The sequence below is a fragment of the Astatotilapia calliptera genome, chromosome 19, assembly GCF_964374335.1.
Source record: "Astatotilapia calliptera chromosome 19, fAstCal68.1, whole genome shotgun sequence".
Taxonomy (NCBI): domain Eukaryota; kingdom Metazoa; phylum Chordata; class Actinopteri; order Cichliformes; family Cichlidae; genus Astatotilapia; species Astatotilapia calliptera.
Window position 1 is genome coordinate 20,322,648 of NC_137440.1, and position 26,040 is coordinate 20,348,687.

Genomic DNA, 26,040 nt, shown 5'->3' on the forward strand with positions numbered 1-26,040 from the left:
CCGGAGGGAACCCACGCAAACATTTAATGTACTTCCTATTTCATCATCTTATCCTTAAACTTTTAATCTGAATCTGGTCTCTTTGGCTGGTTTGCTGCTTGTGCCTCCATTACGTTTTGTAATTGATTGTGAATTCTGCTCTCTACCAGAAGGTCCTGAATGTCCAGTCATCAGTTTATACACTGAAGTTCAAGCTCACTTGATTCACTTAATACAGCAGGATATCTGAATGGCTAAAAAATACCAAAACTAAAATAAAGGCTTGGAGTGACCTTATCAAAATCCAAACTTAAATCTGATTAAGATGCTGTGGCATAACCTCAAAGAGGCCGTACATGCTTGAAAATCCTACAATGTGGCTGAATTAAAACAATTCTTCAAAGAGCAGCAGCCAAGATTCCTCCACAGCGATGTGAGAGACTCATTGCCAGTTCTTGCTAACGCTTGATTGCTGCCAAGGGTGGCACAATCAGTTATTAGGTTTAAGGGCAATTACTTTTTCACATGTAGATTTGGATAACTTTTTTCCCTTAATAAATAAAATAATTTTATTTGGGGTTATCTTTGGGTTATCTTTGTCCAGTACTGACATTTTTTTCATGATCTGAAAGATATACATATGACAAATAAGGAAAAAATGAAGAAATCTAAAAGGTGGAAAATACTTTTTCACAGCACTGTATAAAAAAAAAGTAATACCTTTAAAGCAGTTCTCACAAAATTATCGTTTCAAAGGTGGCTTAATAATCACATTTATCTTAACTTGATACAAAGAATGAATCAGCTGACATCATCTGTTTCTTTTTTCCTTTAATTAAGTCATGCCGTGCATGAAGGATTTTAATATTCACTGTGCAGATAAAATGTCCTCCACTGAGGGTCGGTCTATTGGACTCTGGCAGCGGTGAGAGAACAACACCCTTCCATGTTCGTCCAAAACAAAGTTGCCTCCCAGCTGGAACAAATGACAGTAACGAGAAATTATTCATAAATCTTAAAAGTCTTTCTTTGTGGTGAAAATTTAGTGAATTTCTCTATCACCTCTTAGAATTCATTAATACATAGATAGATGTGTTGCACAAAATAGTCATATTGAATTCTGATGACCTGAAACATGTCGTCTTGAATCCACGGAAGCTCTCGTGGAAACTCCATGTCGTTCGCTACATATTCAGAGTAGATCAGCATGTTACCGAAGTTTAACACTTTCTGCAGAGATGCTCCCAGACCAAATGCACTATACATCTGCAATACCAAACAATGAGTTAATTTATTTATTCATCAAAGACTGAAATGTGTATTGTCTGATGTTGACCCCTGACCTTTCTACTGGGATTCAGCAGCATGTCGTACTGACAGCCTGTTTGCTCTACCCAGTGTGATGCTCCCTCCTGACAGCCAAACGAAATGACCACCACTTGTACTGAGTGTGCATCCAGAGAACTCTGCAAAGTAACATTAGAGATAAAAGTATATGTAAGTTTTATATACTGTACTGGGGGATTTTAGAGATCAGCTGATTGTAGATATTTATGAGAATATCACACTGCATATACACCATGGTGCAGAAGTCTTGAGCCAACAGTTTACTGAAAAAAAGAAAATAGGAACACAGTGTATGGGGCAAAAACAGCATGTGTACTTTGAACTTAGGGCATTCAAAACTCTTCTTTGGATGTTGCTGCCTTTTGTTCCGTTCTCTGGTATCTTAACAGAGAATGGGGGGGGGGGGGAAGCCTGATAGCCTTGAGGCTATTGTTGGGATTTTGGTGCTATATAAATAAAACTATTGAATTTGATTAAACTGAATGATCAAACACTGCTTCAATAATGAGTCCAGGATGTGGGGAGGCCAGTGTATGCCTAATTATGTTTCATTGTGTGTTTTTCTATCTATCAATGTTTACTTTTACTGCATTAGCAGTGTTTTTGGGATCACTGTCAATCGGACGACTTTCAGATGGTATTATTGTGTGGTGTATCAACATCTGATGATACTTTTCTACATTCATAATACCATTTATTGACAAGAACCCCAACACCACTGATTGAAATGCAGCCCCATATCATGATAGAGTCATGTATTACGGATGACTGTAGATACTCACTACTTCCTCTTTAATGGTTTCCTCTACACACACTAATTACATTTAGACCCAAAACTTTTAAATTTGGGCTCAAGACCTGTTACCACTTTCTCCCTGTTTCCCTCCCTTAAAGACACACTGCACAGCATGTTGAGATATGCAAAGTTTTCACCTTATAACTCTTTGGTAATCATTTTTTTGGTTAAGCATTGTTATTAGGTGTGTGATGTTTACTTGATTCTTCTGCAGATCTTGAACGTGTAGACGGCAGAGCAGACAGGAGAACTGACGGATTAACACCAGCAATATCTTCTTACCTCTCCCAAGATATTTCTGCAGCGTTACTGTTCTGTCAAACACAAAGCCTCAGTAAAATATAAAGGTGCAAAGCAGACAGCACCAATGACGCATAAAAACTGGCAGATATATGAGGTTCATTGTTACGCTTTTTTAATAAGTGTGGAAGCATTAAAGACTTTCATCAAACCCACTCTCCAGTTCTGGCATCGATGAGCGGCGTATCTGGTGAAATGCATTTTGATTGATGATCGACATTGTGTATTTTAGGACTCAGTTGTAGCTCATCATCCAAACGCTGTAGAAAGGCATCCCACTGCACCTGCGGTACATTGGCTGCACTACGTAAAACGACCGTGGTGAGTATGCTTTTTAAAAATATTTTACATTTTGTATTAAAAGAACTCACTTCGAGCTCTTTAAAGTCCTGAAGAGCTTCTCTCAAAGCAGCACAGCTGGGAACATCATGCAGAATAGTTTTCAGGGGTCATGTCAGTTTATTAAGGCTGTGACTTACTGTACTATGTGAATCAGTGAGTGGATGCACAGCAATTGTGACAGCACAGGCTACAGCTGATTTGGCCTTTGTCATGTAATCTAGATGATAATACCTCGATACATTGTACAAGTTGAATTTTTGTGCTCTTACTTTGTATTTTTGCTCCAGAGATCCTCTGCATCCTTTTTTTGTTTAACAGACAGGCTGTGAAGCAGAAAAAATGGGCCTGAAATATAACACTTCATTACATATTTTAGCTAAAAATATTAAATATAATAAGGTTTAACAGAAGAGGCTGCTTAGTTAAACTGAAGGTGGGACTTTAGACCTGTTGTACAGAGTTGCACCGGCTTCAATCAGACCCAGCAGTGACTGTTTACGCTCTATGCGGATTTTCTGCCTGACGAATTCTTGGCACGAGCCTGTGCGTCACAAAGTGCATGAAGTTAGCAGCTAACCATCTGTTTCAGAGGATTCTTTATGTATAATGATTGATAGGACTTCTGCAACCCCTGCTCATGCTACGTCCATAAATTGTTTGACGACTGGTGTCTATTTTTATGTACACTTGTGTGACCTACCTTCCCTGCTTTCCTTCTCAGCAAGGTCCAGCAGAGCTTTTCCTTTTTCGACAAAAGATGAGAGAGCTTTTGCACAAGAAATTGCAGTTGAATCCGGTTGTTCTGCCATTTTTCTTTTAAACTCTCCAGCCTCTTATCGGGGACCGCAGTAACAACTGCCTCTGCTTTCTCTCAAAGTCCAGTCTGGCCAAGTTTAGAGCCAAAAGATTTTTGACTGAAGCTCAGTTTAAAGGGGAACGTCACTGATTTGTGACACAAGTGTTTGTTTGCAGGTTTTAAATGACTTATAACAAAACATTTAATCAAAACTGAAATAAAAGCCAAAAAAACAGAAAGGTGAAAGAAAGGAAATAAAATTCTAAAATAAAATACATTCTTTGACATCAAGCCCATTTTATCGTGTAGTTATGCTATAACTGTTCACTGATTTGGTACAGTATCACATTAGGATACTAATAATTGTGTTCACGGGTAATTGGACACTTTTTTTAATGAGCAGGTGAGATCCATTGTTCCATTATTCCATGACAAACTAAGCAGCTAAACGATCTGAAATTGAAGTGCTGAACATTTAGTAGACGTCTCAATATCCATAGTGATGTCAATTGAAGTGAAGGAGACAACATTAGCTGAAAACCAAAATAAACATTTCAGGGACAGAGAGAGAAAACGTAGGAGTGCCCAAATCAACAATCTGGTACAGAGAAGGAATGCAGTGACCAGCTCAGCAACACGAAAAGGTGTGAAAGACTATAAATGACAACTAAAAGTGATGATCACAGAATTATTTCCATGGTCACGAGTGTTCATGCCATCTAACCAAGTCATGTACACTCTCAAAGAGGTAGGTGTTTCATTTTAAAAGTCCACATTTAAGAGAAAGATTGTGTAGAGCAAGGTGCAAACCCAAGACCAGGAAGGACAGATTAAACTCGTGAGGAGCCTGAACAGTTCTGAAAAAAATATATATATATATTTGGGCAGATGAAACTAATATTACCTTTTCACAAAAAGATGGGAAGAGAAAAGTGTGAAGAAGGACAAAAACAGCTCATGATCCAAAGAATATCACATTATCTGTCAAACATGGTAGAGTCAGTATTATGGTATGGTTCCCAATGGAACTAGCCACCTCTGTTTATTAACGATGTGACTGCTAATAGAAATAGTAGATAAATTATAAAGTGTAAAGGGCTGTCCAGACAGATTTTGCTAAACTAATCAGATACTGTTTCACAGGGCAAATGGATAATGACCCAAGAGAAACCCAAGAGTTTATCATGGCAAAGAAATGGGATGTTCTTCAATGCCCAGGCCAGTCATTTGATGTTGGCCCAATAGACCATGCTTTTTAATTACTGAAGACAAAAATGAAGCCAGAAACAAAATGCATCTGAATGTGTATGAAACAAAGGCCAGAAAAACTGATTATTTTGCTTACGTAATCAGTAATTAGTGAATTTGTAGTTAAATTCATTCAACTTTGGACTCAGTTTTTGTTTTCTTGTGAATTTCTGTTGTCTCTTAGCCCTTAGCTAGCCACCTTAATACTGAAAAAATACAATCTTGTTTGCTTATGTAACAGTTTCCATGCTCACTAGATCCTATCAGGTCCTAGACTGGGTAAAGCGCAGCGATATTGCAACACAAGTAATTAAAGCCAAGACTCTCTACAGAGTGATTCCACAACCAGTTTGTATTTGGATTTGTACTTTTAATATTGGACTTAAAACTTTCCTTTTTGATATACGATTAAAGTTACAGCTACTTTAGATGTGCCTGAACATTCGTTTAGATATGCTGCTATAGGCTGAGGCTGCTGGGAGGGGTCTCGTGGTATCGAACTGAGTCTTACAAAACTGTTACTGGAGAAAAAAATGGGTAGTTGGAAAAGCTCTGGTTTGTTAAACAAGTTCTTAATCTGTGTAGTTATAGGTGGAGATTTGCATACTAAAATAAACCCACTTTTAAATGTCTTTACACTAGGATCAGACACTCAACACAGATGTAGCATTTTTATTTTTATTGCTAAGAATCTCACATGATCATGGTTTCTTTTCACAGTGATTTCAACATTAATCAACTGACTCCATTTCCAAATCTCTCTGTTGTTGGTATCCATCTTCGTGGACTTCCTGGTGTTCGCTCTGCTCTATGTGGTTCTCCTCTGGCTCCTTGGTGGGTTCATGTGATTGACTTGTGCCTGTTTCTGTAGGGGCAATGTGAGAGATTGTGAAAGAACTGGCGACCTCTTTCAGAAGGGCTTGTTCAGCCTTCAGTGTAGCCAGTTCCTCGGTGAGCGGACTTGTGAGCGTTGGTGTCCCGGTAGGGGCAGGTGCTGCAGTATTCTGGATGGGCTGATTCTCATTTGGGTCTTCAGGTGTCTTCTCAGAGCCCCCCTTCTCTGATGGATCAGCAGACTTGTCCTCTGGTTGACTGCCAGCTCCATGCACCTTTGCATATAGACTCTTCCTTTCTTCCTGCAAAGCCCTGCACAGATTCTCAAGCTTCTGGTTTTTGATGGTGAGAAGCTCAAACTCCTTTTCCTTGATTGCTTTCTGTAAAAAATATTTTTAACATATTGTATAAAATTTCCTATGGTAAACTGAATTTTTTCCCTGGTGGGTCATATTTTTTTTTAAATCTATCTATGTATGAGGGTATTAATGAATTAAAACAACAACAAAAAATTCTTACATCTGCCACCATGTCAATAAGATTCTTATTGCAGCCATCAAAGCGAGTCTTCCATGACTGGCACTCTTTCTCCAGCTTTTTCATTTTCTTGGCCATCTGCACAACAACAACAAAAAAAATCATGTTATGCTGCAGACAATCAAAGTATCTTCTAAAAATAGCTGCAACTGAGCAAGTGTAGGATTATAAGGTTTGTCAGTTTTTGAAGTGTTACTGAAAGGCTCATGGGATTCTTTCCTCTCATTTGTATTTTTGTCATCTTTGTCATCATCTTTTTGCAGAAAAACTCAATAATTTAATCTCCTGAAGCAGACTTCAAATATTCTGTAAAACCAAACTTACTTTGTCCATGTCCTGTTTGAAGCTGCTGTAGACACTGGTACTCTTTGTTACCGTGCCCTGGAATTCATCAAACTTCTTGGAGTACATATCAAGCTGAGGAAGAATGGTAACAAAACATTATACTTTTCTCCAGGGAGGTAGAAAAATGATCCAATTTTGCCCATGATGCCCTGATACCATACCTGGGCCTTCATATCGATCTCTTGCTCCTTCATGACCTTCACTTGCAGTTTATATTCTGCTGCCTGTTTCAGCAGCTGTGTGATTTTGAAATGGTAAAGAAAAATGAGCATTAGGGGATTATTACAACAAATCTTTTATTAAAATGCACAACGAAAAAACGTACATGGTCTTTTTCCAGCTTATGCTTCTCCTCTGCTTCCTTCAGCAGCATGTTTGCCTGCGCGAGTTTGGTTTCCAGCAGCTTTTCTTTCAGGTCTCTGTGCTTGAAAACCTTTTCCAGGTTCTGGAAGACATTCAGGTGGATTTATGAGTCGTTTTCACAGAGAAAGCTGTTTCATTTCTCGCTCTGGGAGCCTTTGGCTACATAAAACTGAAATAGTGTAACTAATAAATGTAAGACCTGGGAGAAATCTGCAAATAATTCATGGGCACAGATGTGAGAAGGTTTACACAAGTACAGTTTATCCAGTTTTAATAATGCATGTAGACTGGGAGTACAAATTGGCTTTGCTGTTATGTTATGCGAGTGTCCGTGTGTGTTCACAGTGTAGCAGGATCCATACCGCCTCTCGCTGGTCGTATTGTGAAATGAGTCCCTTCAGTTTTTCTGCAAGAGCGCCGTTCTCCTGACACAGTTTGGTGTTGCGGCTGCTGTGTTCCTCAATTTGAGCCTGAATCTCACTGAGCGTGCCCTGGAAATGGGTGGTGATCTCTTTCCTCTTTAGGTCATCCTCTCTGCACCTCTGCAGGGTCTCCTCCTGCGATTCAAGCATGGGTGTTAGCTTTAAAACCTGCACTGCAAGATGGATATAAATGCTCAACCGTTTTGTTTGTCTTGTGCACCACCACTGACTTATATAATTTGCTATTGCTCCAGCTAGCAGCCATGCAGGAAGCTCATGAAGGAACTGTATCACTGTACAAGAGGAAGCATCCATGATGTTAAACTTATAAAAGAGAGAATGCAAACCCTTTAAACTGAACTGCAGTGTTGTCTGCACAGTTCTTATGATTGTTATAAAGGTGATAGTTGCTAAAGCATCAAAAAGCTCTGAAACTGAGCAGCTCACACCAAAACAATCTTGACTAAAACGTGCTACACTGCAAGCAAAAACATGCATATTTGATCAGGGATCATCGCTAAAGTTCTGCTGTTTTGAACAACACTTGGCTTCACAACAGGAGTTGTGAGGGTGGCAGTGGAATAGGTCAAACTTTGAGCTTTGACATGGCAGCAGATTTTCAGTGCCAGTGATGTCATATCCTGTAGAGCACATAATATGCTGGGACCACCTGGCACCATAGCTCAACAGCAAATGGCGATTTCGGCATCTCTGATTAGACACTGTTCAAGCAGTGATGTCTGGAGTTGACCTACCTTTAAAGTCTTGTTATGTCTTTGCAGCTCTCTGCAGAGCCCCTCCAGTTTGCTGCGAGCCAGCACTGCACGGCTGTGCTCGCCCTGCAGCTGGTCCTTCTCCTTCATCACTTGGAGAAGCTTCTTCTGGAGAACTTTCATCTGCTTCTGATCACTGCGATGCTCCTCCAGCTGCAAAAGCACACACACAGTGCCCCATAATAGTGATTATATCTTTTCTCTAGAAACAAACCATAGCTTTGATGAGAGCTACTATATATTTTCTTTTTTTGCTCTCTTCGCCTTTGTTTTATCCACTCACCAGCTCGGCATGCTTCTTGATGATGGCCTGCAGTTTCTCTTCCGGAGAATCGAGTTTGTTCAGACTTTGCATCAACAGCATAGCTTCCTTCCCTGAGCAGCCATACAGAATTTAACCTTAAAAATCAATCATTGCCATAAAGCCAGTTTTAAACAGACTGATACAGAAATTATTGTTGGATGATTTTCTGGGACTTCAAGAACTCTGCTGGTCCATCTTGTGAAAAATCATCTTGGCAGCTGAATGACACAAACTATAAAAGGCATTTGGAAATACTATTTTACCTCCCTCTCTGTTGCAGATGGATGCATTTACACGCGTTACGGCTCTGCTATCACACACCAATCACTTTCAGTACAACCTGGACTTTTGCTGACTTCACTGAATCAAACCCACCTCAGATAAAATCACTAAAACTGTTTTTTTGTTTGTTTTTTCAAAACCACACACAGCACCTAGATTTTTCAGCATCTTCTTCTCCATTTTCTGGTCCTTGCGGGTCTCTGTCTCTTTGACGGCTGTGACCTCCTCCGTGTCCTCTGGCTCAGCTGGAATCTCGGCAGCCTGGTAGGTGCTAATGATGTCCTCCAGCTGTTGGCCCAGGTCCTCTGTCAGGTCAATGTGGTGATCCTCGGCTGGCGATGCTTCAGGACTCGTGGGTGAGCGTTTACTCTCCTGACAAGCCTCCATTTTTCTGAGGTAGTTCCAAAAGGGAGATGGTTGGTTCTGTAATGGAATCCGTACATGTGTAAGAGGCTAAGGATTAGGTTTAAGATAGACTCATGTTTTCCTGTTTAGTGAAGTAGTAAACATGGAGAAAACCAAAGTCACGCTGAGTGTCCATTTTGGTCCTAGTTATTCCAGCTTTGCTATTTGAAGCTTAATTTTACTGATTAATCAATCAGAAATCTGATGAACTCAAATCAGATTTGAGAATTTCCAGCACAGACCTTCATCTCTGCAGAACTTTTTGTCATAGTAGAAAAAGCACAGGTCTTTACAATGATGTCATAATTGACTTTTTCATTCATGTTCTCCAGTACAGCAACACAGCGTTATGGTTAACCACTAAGAAAAGGAGAAGCAAGATAAATAATCACACCTGATTTTCATACAGAGACAGTAAGTAAATGTCTTTCAGTGAATTGGCTGACCCAACACATCAACAGATATTATTATTTTTTGTAAATAGACACACATAATTCTTTGGTAAAAGACTGTAAAAACTCTGTAACCCTGCTGTAAAGGCTCGGCAGAAAAATGGACTCAAACTTCAACACTACCATCAAGTTCTTTGGCTGCTTTTTCGTTCATTGGGTTGTTTGTTAAGCAATTTAAAACTGACCCAAGAATCATTTAAGTATAAGAAAGACTCAAGGGGTGAACAAATGTGTTTACATATACTGTAATAAACAACTTTGAACAGATCGATTTTAATTTGTATCTTCAGGCCCTTTGTTACTAGCACCCTGTCACAAAAACACATAATTTGTTCTCATTTCTTACGTCAAATCTTTTTTTTTTTAAAAAGCCAAAGATAACACAATAATTTGACAATAAGCTTTACACCAATAAGGTGATTGACAAAGAGCTGTTAGCTGAAAACATATCTCAGCATGCCGAGTAGTTTTTACTTAAAATTCTGAGTAAACTGGACAGGTGGAGGACAAAAGAAGTGCTAGGCCTACAGAAATAGGAAAACGTCCGGCAAAGACCTGACACAGGACCTGAGAGATGTATGTAGACCTTCATTTGATGCATTTGCATCCTTCAATGAGGATGGAGAAAAATTCCAGAGGAGTAGTTAAAGAAACTAAGAGTTCAGATTCCTGCTGAAGAATAATGGTACAAACGTTGTTTTTAATTCTTTGTTTCCGTGTATCTTGACACGTTTCAGTAAATCAACGCACTCGTTTTTTCCATTTTTTGCAAAACAAAGAAATGAATGGTGGCCCGAGTTTTTCTTGGTTTTGAGACCATCTTATATTTACTGTTAAGACAGGCAGCCATTTTTACGACAAAAACAATAATCACTTAAAGTAATACTAAAGCTCATTAGTGAATAATAAATATAATCCCCTATCGAGTCCTTGCGTTTCTCTTGCGTTATACGGGCTTGCAGCCAGAGCCTGTTTATGTGCATAAAAATTAGTGCAGCCTTCACGCTGCCTGTGCTTTCACAAGCTGAGCACATGGCACCTGTTCCAGATCCACAGGCTATTTTAAGAACTTCTTAATATGGGCACGTTATTTATTTATTTCTTATCCACTCTTATTGATGTCAGTGGTTGTGCGCAGTAAAGTCTTGTTTTTCAACTATTAATATTCAATAAAAACACAAATGTTACATAAGCAACCCCCGTCGGCACGCAGTATATTTCTAGGAGGTTAAAGTTACCTTTAACACAGTGTATGTAACACTGTGGCTTTAGTGAGCCATTACTTTACTTTAACATAAATATTACTAAACGCATTCACAGACTAGACTAGCCTCACTGCCGTCAAGAGCTTCTCGCCTCTAACAAACTTGGCGAAGATTGCATCCATCAAATTCAGAGAGGCACTCATTAGTACGTTAAAGAAGACGTTTTGAAACACATCCCAAGCACAAGAGTTAACCTTTTAAACTATTAAAGCCTAAATATCCCTGAAGAAGCAGGGCAAGGAGCAAACAGGGTCTTACCAGGACCAAGGGCCAGAGGGAGAAAAGGAAGAGTGTCGAGGGGCTTGGACAGGCTGCCACCAGCTACAACAGCTGTGATAAGACCACCTCAAAATAAACCAGAGGAGCACAGCTCACTCTGAACAGAGAGAGGGAGTACAGAGATACTCCACAGCACACCTCTATTAAAAACAACCCACGGGCCTCCTCTGATTGTAATCTTAACGGGAATTTACCCCAAGAAGCACCTGTGTTCACGCTAACAATGTATGAATGCAATAAATCTTCTGGTAAAATCTTTAGCAGCCATTTTATGTGGTGTCTTTGAACCAATGCAGCACTCGTTTTATTTTAGGCAAGGTTGCTGTTAACAGCCATATAATTATTCTAACAAATGGGCCTGACAAGCCTGGTGACTGAGCAGGAGACAGGGGGGGAAAAAACCTTATGTGTCTCTGTGATTGGCCAGAATTAGAACAGACCTCCTCCCCCGACCCAGAGAAGAGTGGCCGAAAAAATGTGATTTTCTCATTTCCTTGCTTATACATGCTTCACACATGCAGTAAAGTGCACCGCAAATGCTGCTGATACACAACAAAGTGTGTGCGAATGTGGTTCAATATTAGTCACAAGGTGAGAGCTATTTTTGGAAGCGTTCATTTATTTTTCCTCTCCCGTGTTATGACTGCAGTAATAATTCTTCACCAGAGGATGTCACTGGTTGGAGATTCTCCAATTTTTCACTGTACCCTGAAGATAAAATGTGAGCGATTTCATCTGAAAACCTTCTCGTGCGAGCTCTAATTTAAACAGCGGTGAATAATGCAGGAGGAAAGGTACGGAAGCCGTGAAATAAGCTGCGACACACATTTTTGGGTTAGAATTATATTCTTTTAAAACAATTTTGAATTTAATCTGAAAAAGTAGAGCACCAAACAATAAATTCCTCATAGCATAAAAGAGGCACTCCGTCCTGACTAGCCAGATTTGATGCAAATAGCTAAACAACAGATTGGCTACTGAGGTTGTTTTTTCCCTCCTCGAAAAAATCTTAGCTTAGAGGTAAAATGATTTGTCCTCTGTGTGTTTTACAGGATTTCCATAGACATGAGAGGCACAATGCAGTTCAGTATATATGAATACACAATTTAAAAAAAAAACACAAAACACAATCTGAATACATAATGTATGCTAAAGCAAATAAAAGGCTTCACTTTCCCTTCACATTTTATGAGCTATGTGCACAACAAATGAAAATACACAACCGTGAAATCAAAGCTACATACACCTTCAGAAAGGAAAACACAAAATTAAAGCAGTGCACCTATAAATCTTTTATGTAAACATGAGTGAACAAAGTGTTGTTGTGTTTTTAAATTTTGAAGTCTCAAAAACGGATAATCACTTAAAGATGTGAGTACATTTTTTTTTAAAAAGATGAGACACGCTGTGTTAGCAATCAGCCTCATTAAACCTCTGCCATTACATCAGCTGCAGACATTTTACCTCTTAAAGAGATATAAACAATCCACATAAAAAGTTTTCAGAATTCAACACTGCAAAAATAGTTTAAATCATAAAAATACACATATATATATATACAGAGAAGAAGTAATGCATTTGGTGAATGATTACTTACATTGTGAGCTGAAGCACAGTAATAGTCATGCTTATAACGTCATTACTTATATTGATTCATCCAGTTACACTTGAAATGCAAGAAAATGTACTATTGACTGATCATTGTAGCCCCTTGGATTTGTGTGCAACGTGTTTTACACAATGAGAAAAGAAAAAAAACAACTGGAATGTGTCAAAAATCACAAGAGAACAAACTGTGTTTTACTCCCCCATTTCCTCCACTGACCGAGTCAGTTAAAACATCAAAGGTAAAAGGATGAAAGTGCATCTTTAAAACTCATAAAATGCTCATGGTCATCTGTATAAGCAAGAAAAAAAACTGTAGAGACGACATGAGATCAAAAGCAATGCCAGCGTAGCTCACTGCATAACTGCATCACTGCTGCATAAGTACAGATATACCATATAAATAGTAGTCAAATATTTACCAGTATCAATAAGTGCTTACGTTCTAATATATAAATACATCTTACAGTATTCATAATTACATAATTACCTCCTCTATTGTTGTGCAATAGCAAATCCCATGCATTTTTACCAAGATAAAAACCACAACATTAAGAAAATTTGCAACATAGGAAACTTTTTTTTGTTTCTTTTAAGCTTGTTTCACATAAATAAAGCCGACGGGGCGAGAAAGAAAAAGCTGTCCTCTGAGCAAAATAAAGAGTACCTCGACTGCTTTCCGTAGTTCTCGCTCTGATAAAGAAATGAAGAAACGCAAAATAAAGGCACAGACCCTCGCTGCTTGATCAGAAGCACCAAACTGCACAAGAAGCGTCTACTTAAAATTTGGTCAGACTGTTTCATAATACACATACTTTTCCCCTTATAAATAGTCTTTATTTACTGCACTACTGCATCACACCTTGATATGATTACATAAACAACAGTCTATTTTCAAAGTACACACAGTAAAATACACTGTTTGTATGTATCTAAGAAGGAGTATATGTTAAGGACATTTGTACAGAATTCATAAATATAATTTATGTGCAATTGTACGCAAACTACTATGTCAGACAAAGGCATATTAGCAGAATATCTTTCCGTATTGCACCTGAACCCATTAACGCAAAAAACACCCTGCTGCTCGTCCAAGTTTTCCAAAAAGCCTCTGAAGAGAAGAGCTCATCAGATGCGGTGGCCTTCTTCTTCACTGAAAAGATATGACCTCCACTCATATTATCCACTTAAGAAGATGTCTCGGGTATGTGCAAGACCAGAGGAAGTGTTATTATATTGCCTCTAATGGGATAAAGATGAGGTCATGTGCCTAAAGGGCAGAAGGTGACAAGGTCGCAGGTGTAGCAGGGAGGTGTCTTTTCCTTGATCAACCCGAGAAAACAGACAATGACGGTTCTAATGAGGGTCTTCTGTGGTAATCTTCAGTGAGGCGATGGCTTTCAAGCAGGTCTGTACATTCTCCTCTTGTCCGCTGTCTCCGACTTCGGGGTCGAGGCTTTTCTCCTGAGCGGCCTCGTGGCAGGACAGCTGGCCGTGGCCTCTGATGTCCTCTCCTTCTGTCTCAGGACTGAGGACAGATCCCTCCCTGCTGCTGCAACACTGGCCTTCGCTGCTTTGGGGGCTTGGCGCCACAGAGGGGCTGACATCAGTGCTGGAGGAAGGCGGGGAGTGTAATATCTGGAGCCCGCCAACAGGAACAACGGGGAGCAAACTGTGGGCCTGCTGCTGGGAGTGAAGAGGGAGGTGGCTGAGGATGTTCTGATGATGAGAACTGGCAGCACCAGGCAGACTGGAAGCCAAGCTGCTCCTTTGGTCCTGGAACGACACATTGGCAGAATTAGCGGCAATTTCAGCATCGCCAAGATAATTTCTCATGTGAAAATATCTTAGTTAGAAATCATGAAGTAATGTGAATGTTGAAAAATGAAAGCACTCAGAGAAGAAAAAACTTCTCTGCCAACAGAATATTCTACTACTTGTTCTTTCAGTGCAAGAAAAAGAAAATGTATGTGTGCTTTTCTTTTAACTAGTGAAACACAAATAGCTAATTCCATGCTGAAATATACACTGGTTGCTAGGGAAAAATGTGTAATCTTTTTGAGTCTTGGTGAGTGGTTGCTGGCTGTCGCTAGGTGAAAACAGTCGCAAAAAAGGTGATGCACCAAAAACCTCCCTCCACTAGCAGATTGCTTTGGCAAAAGTTTGTATTTACAGTTTGAGTCACATTCTTCGCTGCTTCACTGCTTCTTGACAAGTTTTTTGAGAGTTTTGCACCTAAGTTGGCATCTTCCATGCTAATTATGCACAACCTGCTAACGCTAAAAGCAATCACAAGAAAGTTTGTGGCATAGCATCATAAGTTTCACACTAGCAACTGCCAGCAACCAGTCGCCAACCATTTGTGGGGTACACAGTTTTCTGAGGCAACTGGTCATTACCATTGGGTAATTGACTACCCTCTTGGCCTGGTTGAATCAGACTTTTGTAATCAACTTAAAAGCAACTGCCAGCAACGTTCAGCAACAGTTGGGGGATAGCCTGTGTGACTAGGGCATTAGGGGAGAATAGTCTTCACTATTGGTAACAAATGCTAAAGATCAGGGTGCGCTAACTGTAGCAAGTGTCTAATCTGCTGAAACACTAGTATCGACCATACAATGCCAGGTCATGATGGCACAACATTAGCTAGACAACAGTTGTGCTTTACAAGCTAAGTATTTACTGACTTGAAAATGACTAAATTAAGGCAAAAAAAAACAAACTGTCCCAAAAGAAAAAATGGCGATGGACTCGACACGCCACCTGCTAGCAAGAGTTAGCATGCTTGTTTGCTAAGCTATAATTTTAAACATAGTTACCATTTTAACTGTGCCTAGATTAATATCTTATGTTGTTTGAGTTAGATACACTAGTAGACAAGAATATAACATTTCTGAAAAATTTCTTAAATACAGTGTATGAAAATATTTTTGTTTTTACACCACACACGGTCCATCTACATGTACCCAGATTCATCAAAATTTAACAAAATAATTTTTAGATGCTGTTCTATACACTTGAACAGATTAACAATAAGTCCTTAAAAGCTCTTTGTTTGTGTTACACTTGAACTGGCTGCAGAACACGCTGTGCTACTTACCATCTCCATTTCAAAGGCTCCTTGGTACTGAGCCATCTCCATCTTTGCTTGGTGTCTGGTTTTGTCACCGCTGCCTTTATGTTGGTGTGAACCTCTGCGTGGTGAAACGGCTCTTAACACAACCCTCTGCCTGCCTCTGACTGAGGATTCCCGCTTTCCAGCAAGCTCTATGCCGGGAGACATGGGCCGTTCAATTGAGACCGGGGAGGGATGCTGGATGGGTGTGAAGCTAGGTGAACTGGGCCTCAATGAAGAGGTATCCCATCTGGGAGAGGAGCGACCACGTGGCGAAAGCTCCCTCCTTGGGGACGGGTAACGTAAACGTGAAGGGGAGGGCTCCCTGATGGGAGACTCCCAGCCAGGAGAGAGTAGACAAGATGAATAAGGGTCAAAAAGGAAGCTGCTGTGATCTGGAGACAGCATGGTCAGAGAGTCTTCATCCACGGATTTCTCTCTCTGGTCGTTTGCAAGAACAGGACGATGATCCAAGCTCGTACGTCTGCCGGAGGGTTGCTGACTGACATCAACTCCGGGCAGAGATGTGAGGGAGCAGCCGTGGATGGCAGCAGTGGCTGTAACTGACAGAGAGGTAACTCCACACGGCTGAGGACTCGTGCTTCTTGAATGTAACTTCGGAGTGGAATCACCCTCGTATTCATCGTCCTCATCGTCATCTTCATCGATTTCATCAGCTTCTTCATCCATGCCGTCGGAGTCCTCGGCGTCTGAGAACTGATGTTTGGTCGTCGCAGCCACCTCTGTCTTGGACTTTTGTTGCATGTCGTCCACTTGAAATGAGAAACACATTAGTTTATCTGGATTTGTTGCAGTGACAGCTGGGCATATCTACAACACTTACATACATCCCAGTCTTACCATGTTCCTGTATCTCTGTCTCATCCATCGTCACTGACACTCCCAGTTCAAGACACTTCTTCATGTGCGCTTTTGACTTCATGTGTTTAGTTAGGTTTCCTGCAGAAATAAGGCAAATTTGTTGAAATTAAACACAACAGAAACTGAACTTTCGTACATTTCAGATGCTTAAAAAAAAAGTTAATCTAACAGCTTTTTTTTTATCACTGCTACAGCTACGATAACTCACTACTCTGTAAGAAAAAAAATGCTTACCTTTAGTTTTAAAAGCAAAGTTGCAAACCCTGCAGATATACGGCCGCACATCCGTATGGGTCCTGATATGTTTTTTCAGCATGCTTGGCTTCTTACAGCGAATACCACACTCCTCACATATGTATTTACCCCGGCCTCGACCTCTAACATATACATAGTCTTCATTGGATTTGTACCTGAAAGAGAGAGATTCATTTCTAATAAAGAAATGCAAAAAAAGCACAGTCGTAAACTGCAAAAAGAGCGTGGGCCAACAGATACTTCACATACTAGCACTCTAATATATCCGCTGCATATGCAGTCAGCAGAAGTGACGAGTGTAATGGTAAATAATATCTCGACTGACCCTCCTTCAAAGATCTTAATTCGTGTTGGCATAGTCTGGGTTGTGGCAGCCTCCCTCTCTTTCCACTCTTCCTTGGCAGTTTTCACTCTGCAGCTGATGTCTTTCACCTTCTTCCCGTAGGTGACGTCCACCTCTTTGGGCTCCGGTTTCCTCTGCAGCTGAATCAGATGAACAAACATTGTGTTAACATCCTTTTTAAGTGGACACCATATCGACAGTGCAACGCGATCCCACCAATATCGTATGTCACACATGGCATTGCACAGCATGTTTTGCAAACATGAACTATGCCACTGCTGGGGAAAATCCCAGCACAGGTAACTCTGATCTTAATGTTAAATTTATGCTTTTTATCCACTGAGCACAGTGGAGAAAAGTACCAAGATTTGGACTTAATAATGACCTTAATATAATTATAATATCTGGTATTTTTATCTTCAAGACATATTTTTTAAAATCAAGACCATTTGGTGATTCATAGTTAAATATCATTATCAGCACCAAGCAAATGCTCGTTCCAGGATCTTTCCAAGGAAACCTTCTGTCAGTTGATTAAAGTGTGCAGTTTGCCAAATTCTGGGTATTAAGGTCCTTAAAACTTTCTGCATTTTAAACAGTTATCTTCTCATAATTATTTCTGATTATATCAGTGATTACTGATATAAGAGGTACAATAAATAAGGCTTTAATTCAATATCTCAACAGGTGTTTAAAACACCAGTACGCCTTTGATAGAAAAGACAGGATTATTTTCTTACCTGTTCCATGGTCTGCCTCCACAGGATGAGTGATGAGACCAGTTTCCCAGTACCAGGCTGGCACATGGCAGCCATGGTGTATATAACCTTGTCTCCCCTCTGTCTGGACTGCAGCAAAGCCAGAGCAGAGTTGGTGCTCACTTCAAGAGGGTTCGGGTTATGGGAACTCACACGCCAGGTGGCGTACACAGATGAGAAAGGGGCGGTGCTGTGAGAGCAGCTCGGCGTGGTGTAATTGAGATAACACCAGCTCACACCTGTCGTCGTGCGAAGACTTGGAAACTGAGATAACAGTCCTGAATGCTCAGAGTCTGACATCAGGATGTCTTGACTGGTTACCAGCTGTGCCACTATATCCATCTGCACTCGTTTCTCCGTGCCAGCTTCTTTCACTTCACTGACTGATATCATGGCGTAAGGAGGCGAGCTTGCATCCAGGGAGCTGCTTTCCATAACTGACTCCGCGCCGTGGTCCGTGGCCTCGGCCTCTTTTTGCTGAAGTGTGATAAATTTACTCCTGCGTGAGTCATTCTGAGCATGAAGTGTTGGTGCACCCTGCATCCCTGACCTGTGCCCCTTCTCTTCACTCAAATTACATTTTCCCAACTCCACCGCACTCAGTTCCTCTACAATCTGCCCAAACATTCTCTCCTCTTTCACACGTTTTTGCTGCTTGACCTCCATGAATAGGTCCAGGCTGCTGGCAGGGGATAGCATCCGTTTGTTTGCGCCACCACTGGAGGCATTAGTGGTTGAGATAGTTCTGGAGGTCAGAGAGAGAGGGATGCCTGTCTTGAGCTTGGCTGAGGACAAATCAAGGGCCTCAACATTGAGGGTGTGTGTTGTAGGTGGTTTTGTATGAGCCGATATGTTATGAGAATCGAGATTCCCAGAAATTCTTGAAATCTGACTCTGAAGGGTGGACGTAGTGGAGCTAACACTGTCATAGTGATTGTCAAAAATCTGTGACACTGAGGTGTATGTGATACTACCGTAGGATGGAACATGAGTCTGAATTCTTACGGGAACCATCAGGCTCGGATGTGCAAGCTGAGGAAATGTACTCCCAGCTGAGAATATTGGCAAAGTCTGCGGCAGGATAGTGGCGGCAGTGAATGAAGGGGAGATGCTGCTGAGATACTGTGGAAACACTTGTGATGTTACTTCACTATCCATATTCAGTGACTCCTGTCGCACTAAGTTTCCCCTCCTTCTCTCCTTCACAGAGTTTATGTCCACGTGTCTAACTTTGGATGTTGGAGAAAGACTGCCATAGTCAAATGATATGCTGCGCAACTCTGGGAACTCCTTGCGCAAGTTACACGGCGCCTGCTCTGAGGAGGAGCGTCTCATTTCATGTTGTTGACGCTGGTTGAGCACTGAGAGGGAGTGCCCACTCCCTGGCACAGCTAACAACTCTAATGGTTTGCCAAATTCATCCTGCCTGGCGGGAGAGACTGACTTCAAGCTCTCTTCCCTGTCAAACGATAAGGTGGAGCTGTAAGATAAGTTGCTGTCTTGACTGGGGCTGCGGGACAGGCTAGTGCAGGCCGACTCAAAGCTAGATTCACCAGAGGAGTGCTCAATATCAGCTAAGCGTAGCCTTTTTTTCTTTGGAGGGAGTTTTTCTGGAGGGAATTGTGCTAAAGTTTCACTCCTTTGAGGCCACTGAAACTCCTCCACGTGCTTCTCTGGCTCCTTCACCTGCACCTCAGGAGCTTTTTCTGGACTATCAGGCTCTACTGTGACTCTAATTTCTGGGACTTGTATGTTAGACTGCCGCACGAGCTTGGGACCTAATTGAACCGACGCCCTTAATCTACTGTCACTTCGCTCCATCTCATATGATTCAGAGGCCTCCATAGCTTGATATTTGTAAGATTCTGAATGTTCAGAGTAAGGCCTGTTTATTGAGTTTGTGTGCTGGATAACTGAAATTACATTCCCTAAGTTTTTTCGAGCAGACACTTCAGGGCACACCGATATGTCCATGTCACACCTGTCCATCTGTGAATGGCCTTTCTGTAAAGCCATAATGCCCAGTGCGCCTTGTTTTACATCATAGTCCTTGCTTGAATCAAACATCTCCTCACACGGTTCATGATGGCCTTCATATTGACCCGACAAATCCTCCTCTTCCCTTTTTTCCTTCCGACGCTTGCGCGTTGCCAGTTCCATCGCATGCCTCTGATGGCTCATACTAGGCACCACAGAAGGGTAGCTTTCCATTTCCAGTCCTGAGGGTGAAATGCCACTCTCACTAATCTTTCCATGACTGTCAGTGTCAGTATGGCCATCTTGTGCGGATAGTTCGAAAGCGGCTTGCCGCCTGAGTCTCCTCATGCCGCCGGTGCTTGTTCTTTCATCAAACGAGTGACTGCCTCTGAGTGCTTGAGGCATAGTCAGACAGACTGCTGAGGATGTTGGCATTGAGTTGCTTCTAATCAGAGGCCCCACATCAGAGCTAGCATCTAATAGGGGTTCTTTTACCTCTTCCCTTGTGAACGATTTTGTGTTTATTTTGATTGACTCAACTGTGTCTTTTTCTTGCGTGAAAACACGGGAGACGCCTTTCTCTGAGCGTTTGCTGGTATATTCACTCGTGTCTGTGCTACAAACCGCAAAAGCTGTAGCCTGCTTAGGGCTTGGCCGATAACACTTTCCAAACATAATTTCTTGGTAGGACTTTGCGTTAGTGTTCGGAGGGCCAGTCTGGTGCTCAGCACTCTCAGAGCGAGAGAAGTACCCGGAGTCCGTGCTGCCCTTGCTAGACTGACTTGGGAGGGACAGATTGTGGTCAGAGTCACTGCTTCTTTTTTCAGACAGCCGGAGTGCCAGCCTCTGTTTGATTGTGCAAGATTGAATTGCACGACTAGCCTCGGCAGCAGCAGAAGGTGCATTGATTTCTTGGTGTTGGGATGAACCATCCTGAGCTGACATTGACGTGGCTCCCTTTTTCTGAGCAATGAGATTTAGTACTTTTACAGCAGTGTTATCTGATCCCTCCATTGGAGAGTCCAGCAGCAGCAGCGGGTCATTAAGAGTGTCCTCGTCCGTGTCTGTGCTTTGCTCAGCATCAGAGAATAGCTCTCCTTCCCCTTCAAAAGACCCTTGGTCTGTATTGGCATTGTACGAACCGAGTTCTGAGAATGGCACCGTTCCAGCTTTGACTGAGTGAGCATGAGACTTTCTGTGTTTGTACAAATTACTCTTGGTTTTGAAGGAGAACCCACAGGGAACACATGGGTAGGGTCGTTCCCCTGTGTGCGAGCGAATATGTTTCTTAAGCACGCTGGGTTTGGCACATGCCCTTCCGCAGTAATCGCAAACATACTTCCCAGGCTTTTGTGGTTTCTGTTCCACCTTGCACACCGTTTCTGTAAGTGGATCCATCCCTGAATTTGAACATTGTTGTTGGACTTCAGGTGAGCTGGGGGACTTCCTGTGAGATGTGGGTGCTGGGGACTGTGTAGAAGCTTTCTGTCTGCCACTAGAAAACTGCTTTGTGGACTGTAGTGGGTATGAGGATACCTCATAATCTGGATGGCTTGTGGACTGAGCTTGAGGGTGCTGATCTTCTAATTGCAGTGATTTCCCTGAGTCAGACATTTCTTTGAAACCACATGTATCTTTGCTCTGAGCTTCTTCTAGTTTTTGGTGCCACCCTTTGGCTTCCAATTCGACTGGTGGTCTCCGCCTACTCTGTGCAACCTCCGATGAGCATTTTTTCTGTGCAGCGTTTCTGTCCTGACCCTCAGTGGAGCTTTTTACCCCTGCAGTAGTTTCAAGTGACTCCATGAATCCAGTGTCACTTCCTTTGCGATCGATTTTCAAGGACAATAACTGTTATGTAACTTTAGTAATATTAACATACATGTGAATTGCAGGGAAGGGTCATCTGAAAGAAATAAGAAAGAGTCGTTAGGATGCAATAACATGAACTAGGACCACATAAATATGCACGAAGATTATCGTGACAAAATAAATGAGGCAGGAAAGTCTGTGTGTGTGTGTGTCTGCGCTTGAAATTGAGAGCTATTCAAGGCTGTTTCCCAAAAGTCCTCCTAATAAAACTGGAGTATAAAATTCATAATGAGCTCCATCACAGCAGGAATGGAAAAGCTGGGTCTCTTTACCAAGGTAAACCCTGGCACCTAATTTTCTGAAGCTCTGTGAATGTGCATATGAAGAGGTATTTAACTCTTTGCACCTTGAAAGCCTACTAGGAGTAACCCTCGAAGGTCCCTTCAGACCTGAGTGGTTTCTGTCATATTTCAGGCCTGGAACAAAATCACTGGGTGAGTGAAAGTGGTCTCTGCCCATGTATCTACCAAACCACATATTTACTATTATATACTGAAGTGTCAAAACTGATCATTAAGGGCACAGGTGAGGTTGTCAAATGATGTCCTCATGGGGAAACAAGCCAGTACCGTAATGTGGAATGTCACTTTTATTCAAACATTTGTGCACCGGGTCACCATCACCCCATCCCGAGTTAGAGGTAGTGTTCAGCTTTTGATCAAATTTGAATCTTTTTGGAAAAATTTAAAAAATAACTGCAATGTATTAAAATTAATCTGAAAGGTAACATGATCTAGTTTGTAAAAATTAATCGATTTGTATGGCTCATAACACAAAGCTACATTGTATAGGTTGCCACTGGGTGTTACAACAGGTCAAAGGGAATTAATAAATTCAGTTTTAAACTCACTTGTTCAGCCGTGGTCGACATTATTGGCAACTATGGGAATAAAAACTAGACTGAACCGAAGAACAGAAGACAAGACTGTTATTGGAAGTAAGCATTTTTTGAAGTCTGGTATGTGTGCTGAAGCATGCCAGTCGATAGTCTTAAATCAATGGCAATGAAGTGTAATGAGTCCGCCCGCACCTTTAAAGCCTTTTATCTAAATCCAGTATCATTTCATATCACCTCCAGTGGGATTCAAGGCTTCCAACCTATCTGAGTCACTAGTGTCCGTCTCCACAGTGAGCCGCACAGGACCACACTCTTCACTGTAGGTAAACATGCAGGACTCAAGCGAGAAACATCATGATGCCTGTGGCTGAAGTGAACTGGTTACACTTTCACTTCATACCATGGGGATGGATGGCCATCTGAGGGCACGTCAGTTTCATCTTCTCAGTATCAAATGCTGTGTCCTCCCTAACGACGTTATGTAATTTTATCTGGTACAAACCCTCTGAGTTCCCTTTAATTAGGACATTCTTCGACTCTCACTCTCTTTCTCTCACTCCCTTTCTTTCTTTGTTAGCACACCACCACGCTGCTCAAGCATAAAAACCAGAGGATATGAATCCAAGGTGACTCTTGAGATGCCGAGAGACGCTCGAAAGCAGCGGTAAAGATGATAATCTACCTTTTGTGTTCTTATCCAAACGCCCATTCCCCTCTTTGAGCTCATCTTTGGGGTCTCTGCTGTCAGACAGATTTGAACGCTTCCTCCACATACAGGAAAAATAATGAAGGCATATGAAGGATGGTGAGGAGGGGAGGAGGTGGAGGGGCAGCTTTGGATTGGAATGATCCACGTTTCAACGGGGAGGTTTAGAGAGGTAAACTAAGCTGGAGGGTGCCTGGGGGTAACAAAAATTCAGAGGCCTGGTAGGGAGCTCCCTTTCAAGGTCGATCTGACCTCATTGCTTAGTTTCCATCCTCTGTGAGCCACCAGAGGAGGGAAGAGGGGAATATAGGTGCAGAGTGACAATGAGATAAGACCCTCAGAAACAATGCATACCTTTGAACTGAGCACGACAGGGAGGAAACAGAGCCATCACATTCAGAGTCTCATTGACAAGTCTCTGAGCGCATTCAGACTTTTCCAAAAAAAGAGTGGGCCAGCGCACCTTTGAAAGCCAAATTCCTCTCACTCCTGGCAACAAGCGCTAACCTAAACGAAAATATGTGACACAGCAGCAATGACGTGCAACAACAGGAGGCAGGTGGGTGGCAGTAGGTGTGCTTCGGGATGACTGTGGGCTGACTGTGGTACAGTATGTCCGCATGGATGGAGAAACGTCTCTGTGGAGACATTTATCTGAACCGCACATTCGCTGGGCACATCCCTTCACACACAAGGGAGCACGGTGAGCTACGGGAGAGCATCGTTATGCCGCTGCATTACATCATTAGGGGCTAAGTTGGCCATTAAAGGGAACGGGGCTTGAAGTCTCACGCTAACAACAAATCCATAAATATCATAAGGAGACGGTTGGCTTTAAAGTCCTCTACGACAGCATGCAGAATGAACCAGCAGCTCTCTCACTGTGATCGGAGTGACACACAGCGCACACACAGCAGCTGGCATTCACATATCAAATATAATCCTCATACAAACCTGACATTTGAATAGTCCCCTGTCCCATATCGGCAGTCACATGTGACATTCCTCATACTGCATAGTCCGTCTCTCCATTCTCCTCATGTCCGGGTGGCGAAATATGAAAGAAACGAGCGAGGTAAAAGTCCCATCAGTCGCGAAGCTGCTGGCCGACTGGATGTACATTAGAAGATCTATTGATGCGAGCTAGTCACCAGAGAAAATACCCAAGCGTGACGTGCGGACCCAGGCACAAAAATAGCAAAGGGGCCCAGAGAGGGATACACAACAGCCCACGTTTAAGGGCGCTTTTCCTCTCCCTCTCCCTCTCGTCTCTCCGTGCGCTTCGCACACTCCGCACACAAAGTGGGGAGCGAGGCTGTCATGATCCAAAGAGCTAAAGCATCACCCATCCCTCACAGCTCAAATTCATTCAGGTACACATATTCATTAACTATTATTATCTATGTAAAATGCGTCGGACAGTCGGTAGGAAGAAATGCAAAAGCGCTCGGCTGAAAGACTCTAATCATATGGTGCAGCGAGCTCTGAATGTACATCTCCTACAGCGTGATCCTATTCAGCGTGTGCATACGGAGAGGAACTCAATGAATGTGGCTGGCTGCGAGGCTGCTGCAAAAATTAGACATGTTCTCTGAATTCTGAGACACCCACAAGCCCCGTTCAGAGCCAGTTCTTCCCGTCACGACAGGATTTGCTTTGTGAATGGAGAGAGTCGTGATGAGGGGTGTCATTAACGCGGCAAAAAAGGAAAAAAAAAACTAGGACAATACTGCAGATTATGTGCAGCTGCGAACCTCATCTTGTGAATCACATGTGCGAGTTTAGTTGGTGCCATTTGGAGCCTTTGCATTAATGCATCAACTCTGCAGTGAATCTTAAAGACTTCCTCTGAGCAAGATTCAGTAAGAATTAGTGTCTCTTGGGCTGCATTGTTATAGTCTGAGCTTTAATTTTGCAAAACAAGAGAAGAAAGACTAATTGCTTAATTCTATTAACGTAGCAGTTACAACTACAGTTTAATGTATTTACTGTTTGCATGTAACCCTGTTACACATAAGCCTGTTGCTTATAATTAAATAATTGCCTGTGATGTTTCCTGATCAGGTTAGTCCACAAATTCCTGTAAACAAAGGGGTTAAAGATTTGAAAATGACTCCAGTATTGGCATATAATGTTACTAGTCACCTTTTACATCCTTTTTTGCCTTATTGTTAGATAACAAAATGTGGCACATTGTACCCAGGTAACTACTGCTGTGTTACTTTGTACTTTCTCGTCTATTTTTAACATGTCTGATTGACTTTTGGAATCAAAATCATACATGAATATAGATTAAAACAGTGTCCTTTAAAACACATGACAAACATTTGAATTCGACTTGAATTTTACTGTGAAATTACCTTTGCATAGAGGCCGAGCCATCTGATAAAATGTGTCATAACATTCGTTTGAAGCTGCAGGTTTTGCCATCAAGCACATCAAACGAGGTCTTTCCGTGCTTTTGAACTGATTTATGATCACCCCGCCTCAGCCATTTGTGTGAAAAATTTGGCCTTTCGACACAATATAATTTACAGAACTTCAGATACTACACCCCGCTTTGACCCACCTCCTCCTCCTCGTCCTCCTCGGTTTCACTCTTTGCTCTTGGGTGAGAACAACT

General features: G+C 41.8%; 3 protein-coding genes across 4 annotated transcripts; all 3 read right to left on the bottom strand.

Annotated features, from left to right (window-relative positions):
• Positions 1-793: 793 nt before the first annotated feature.
• LOC113012129 (peroxiredoxin-like 2C) lies at positions 794-3,790 on the bottom strand. Of its 2 annotated transcripts, XM_026152137.2 has the most exons (9): positions 3,465-3,790; positions 3,212-3,305; positions 3,034-3,087; positions 2,794-2,839; positions 2,579-2,706; positions 2,322-2,436; positions 1,323-1,445; positions 1,108-1,245; positions 794-955 (listed from the first exon to the last, which is right to left on the bottom strand). In XM_026152137.2, exons 1-9 carry the CDS (start codon positions 3,571-3,573, stop codon positions 848-850), a joined length of 915 nt encoding a protein of 304 aa, XP_026007922.1. In that variant the 5' UTR covers positions 3,574-3,790; the 3' UTR covers positions 794-847. The 2 variants fall into 2 exon arrangements, with proteins under 2 accessions (XP_026007922.1, XP_026007923.1); XM_026152138.2 differs by lacking the exon at positions 2,794-2,839 and having other exon boundaries at positions 2,579-2,725.
• A 1,682-nt stretch (positions 3,791-5,472) lies between these two features.
• On the bottom strand, positions 5,473-11,192 carry txlnbb (taxilin beta b). Its single transcript, XM_026151587.2, has 10 exons — positions 11,049-11,192; positions 8,821-9,091; positions 8,366-8,457; positions 8,065-8,235; positions 7,250-7,444; positions 6,850-6,969; positions 6,686-6,760; positions 6,504-6,596; positions 6,162-6,257; positions 5,473-6,022 (listed from the first exon to the last, which is right to left on the bottom strand). Exons 2-10 carry the CDS (start codon positions 9,053-9,055, stop codon positions 5,540-5,542), a joined length of 1,560 nt encoding a protein of 519 aa, XP_026007372.1. The 5' UTR covers positions 9,056-9,091; positions 11,049-11,192; the 3' UTR covers positions 5,473-5,539.
• Positions 11,193-11,896: 704 nt separating this feature from the next.
• Positions 11,897-25,724, bottom strand: hivep2b (HIVEP zinc finger 2b). Its single transcript, XM_026151585.2, has 7 exons — positions 24,372-25,724; positions 18,010-21,907; positions 17,252-17,409; positions 16,906-17,081; positions 16,651-16,749; positions 15,775-16,562; positions 11,897-14,450 (listed from the first exon to the last, which is right to left on the bottom strand). Exons 2-7 carry the CDS (start codon positions 21,805-21,807, stop codon positions 14,031-14,033), a joined length of 5,439 nt encoding a protein of 1,812 aa, XP_026007370.1. The 5' UTR covers positions 21,808-21,907; positions 24,372-25,724; the 3' UTR covers positions 11,897-14,030.
• Positions 25,725-26,040: the final 316 nt, after the last annotated feature.

What these genes read in the sequence shown, in the direction of transcription:
- hivep2b (XM_026151585.2), bottom strand. Translation starts at nt 21,807, where the DNA reads ATGGAGTCACTTGAAACTACTGCAGGGGTAAAAAGCTCCACTGAGGGT. An exon ending in GGAGGCAGACCATGGAACAG is followed by an intron (nt 17,410 to 18,009) that starts GTAAGAAAATAA and finishes CATCTGATTCAG; the next exon opens with CTGCAGAGGAAACCGGAGCC. An exon ending in GACAGAGATACAGGAACATG is followed by an intron (nt 16,563 to 16,650) that starts GTAAGACTGGGA and finishes TCTCATTTCAAG; the next exon opens with TGGACGACATGCAACAAAAG.
- txlnbb (XM_026151587.2), bottom strand. Translation starts at nt 9,055, where the DNA reads ATGGAGGCTTGTCAGGAGAGTAAACGCTCACCCACGAGTCCTGAAGCA. An exon ending in GACATAACAAGACTTTAAAG is followed by an intron (nt 7,445 to 8,064) that starts GTAGGTCAACTC and finishes CTTGAATCGCAG; the next exon opens with GAGGAGACCCTGCAGAGGTG. An exon ending in ATAAGCTGGAAAAAGACCAT is followed by an intron (nt 6,761 to 6,849) that starts GTACGTTTTTTC and finishes AAAATCACACAG; the next exon opens with CTGCTGAAACAGGCAGCAGA.
- LOC113012129 (XM_026152137.2), bottom strand. Translation starts at nt 3,573, where the DNA reads ATGGCAGAACAACCGGATTCAACTGCAATTTCTTGTGCAAAAGCTCTC. An exon ending in CTCTGGAGCAAAAATACAAA is followed by an intron (nt 2,840 to 3,033) that starts GTAAGAGCACAA and finishes TGATGTTCCCAG; the next exon opens with CTGTGCTGCTTTGAGAGAAG. An exon ending in TGCTGAATCCCAGTAGAAAG is followed by an intron (nt 1,246 to 1,322) that starts GTCAGGGGTCAA and finishes TTGGTATTGCAG; the next exon opens with ATGTATAGTGCATTTGGTCT.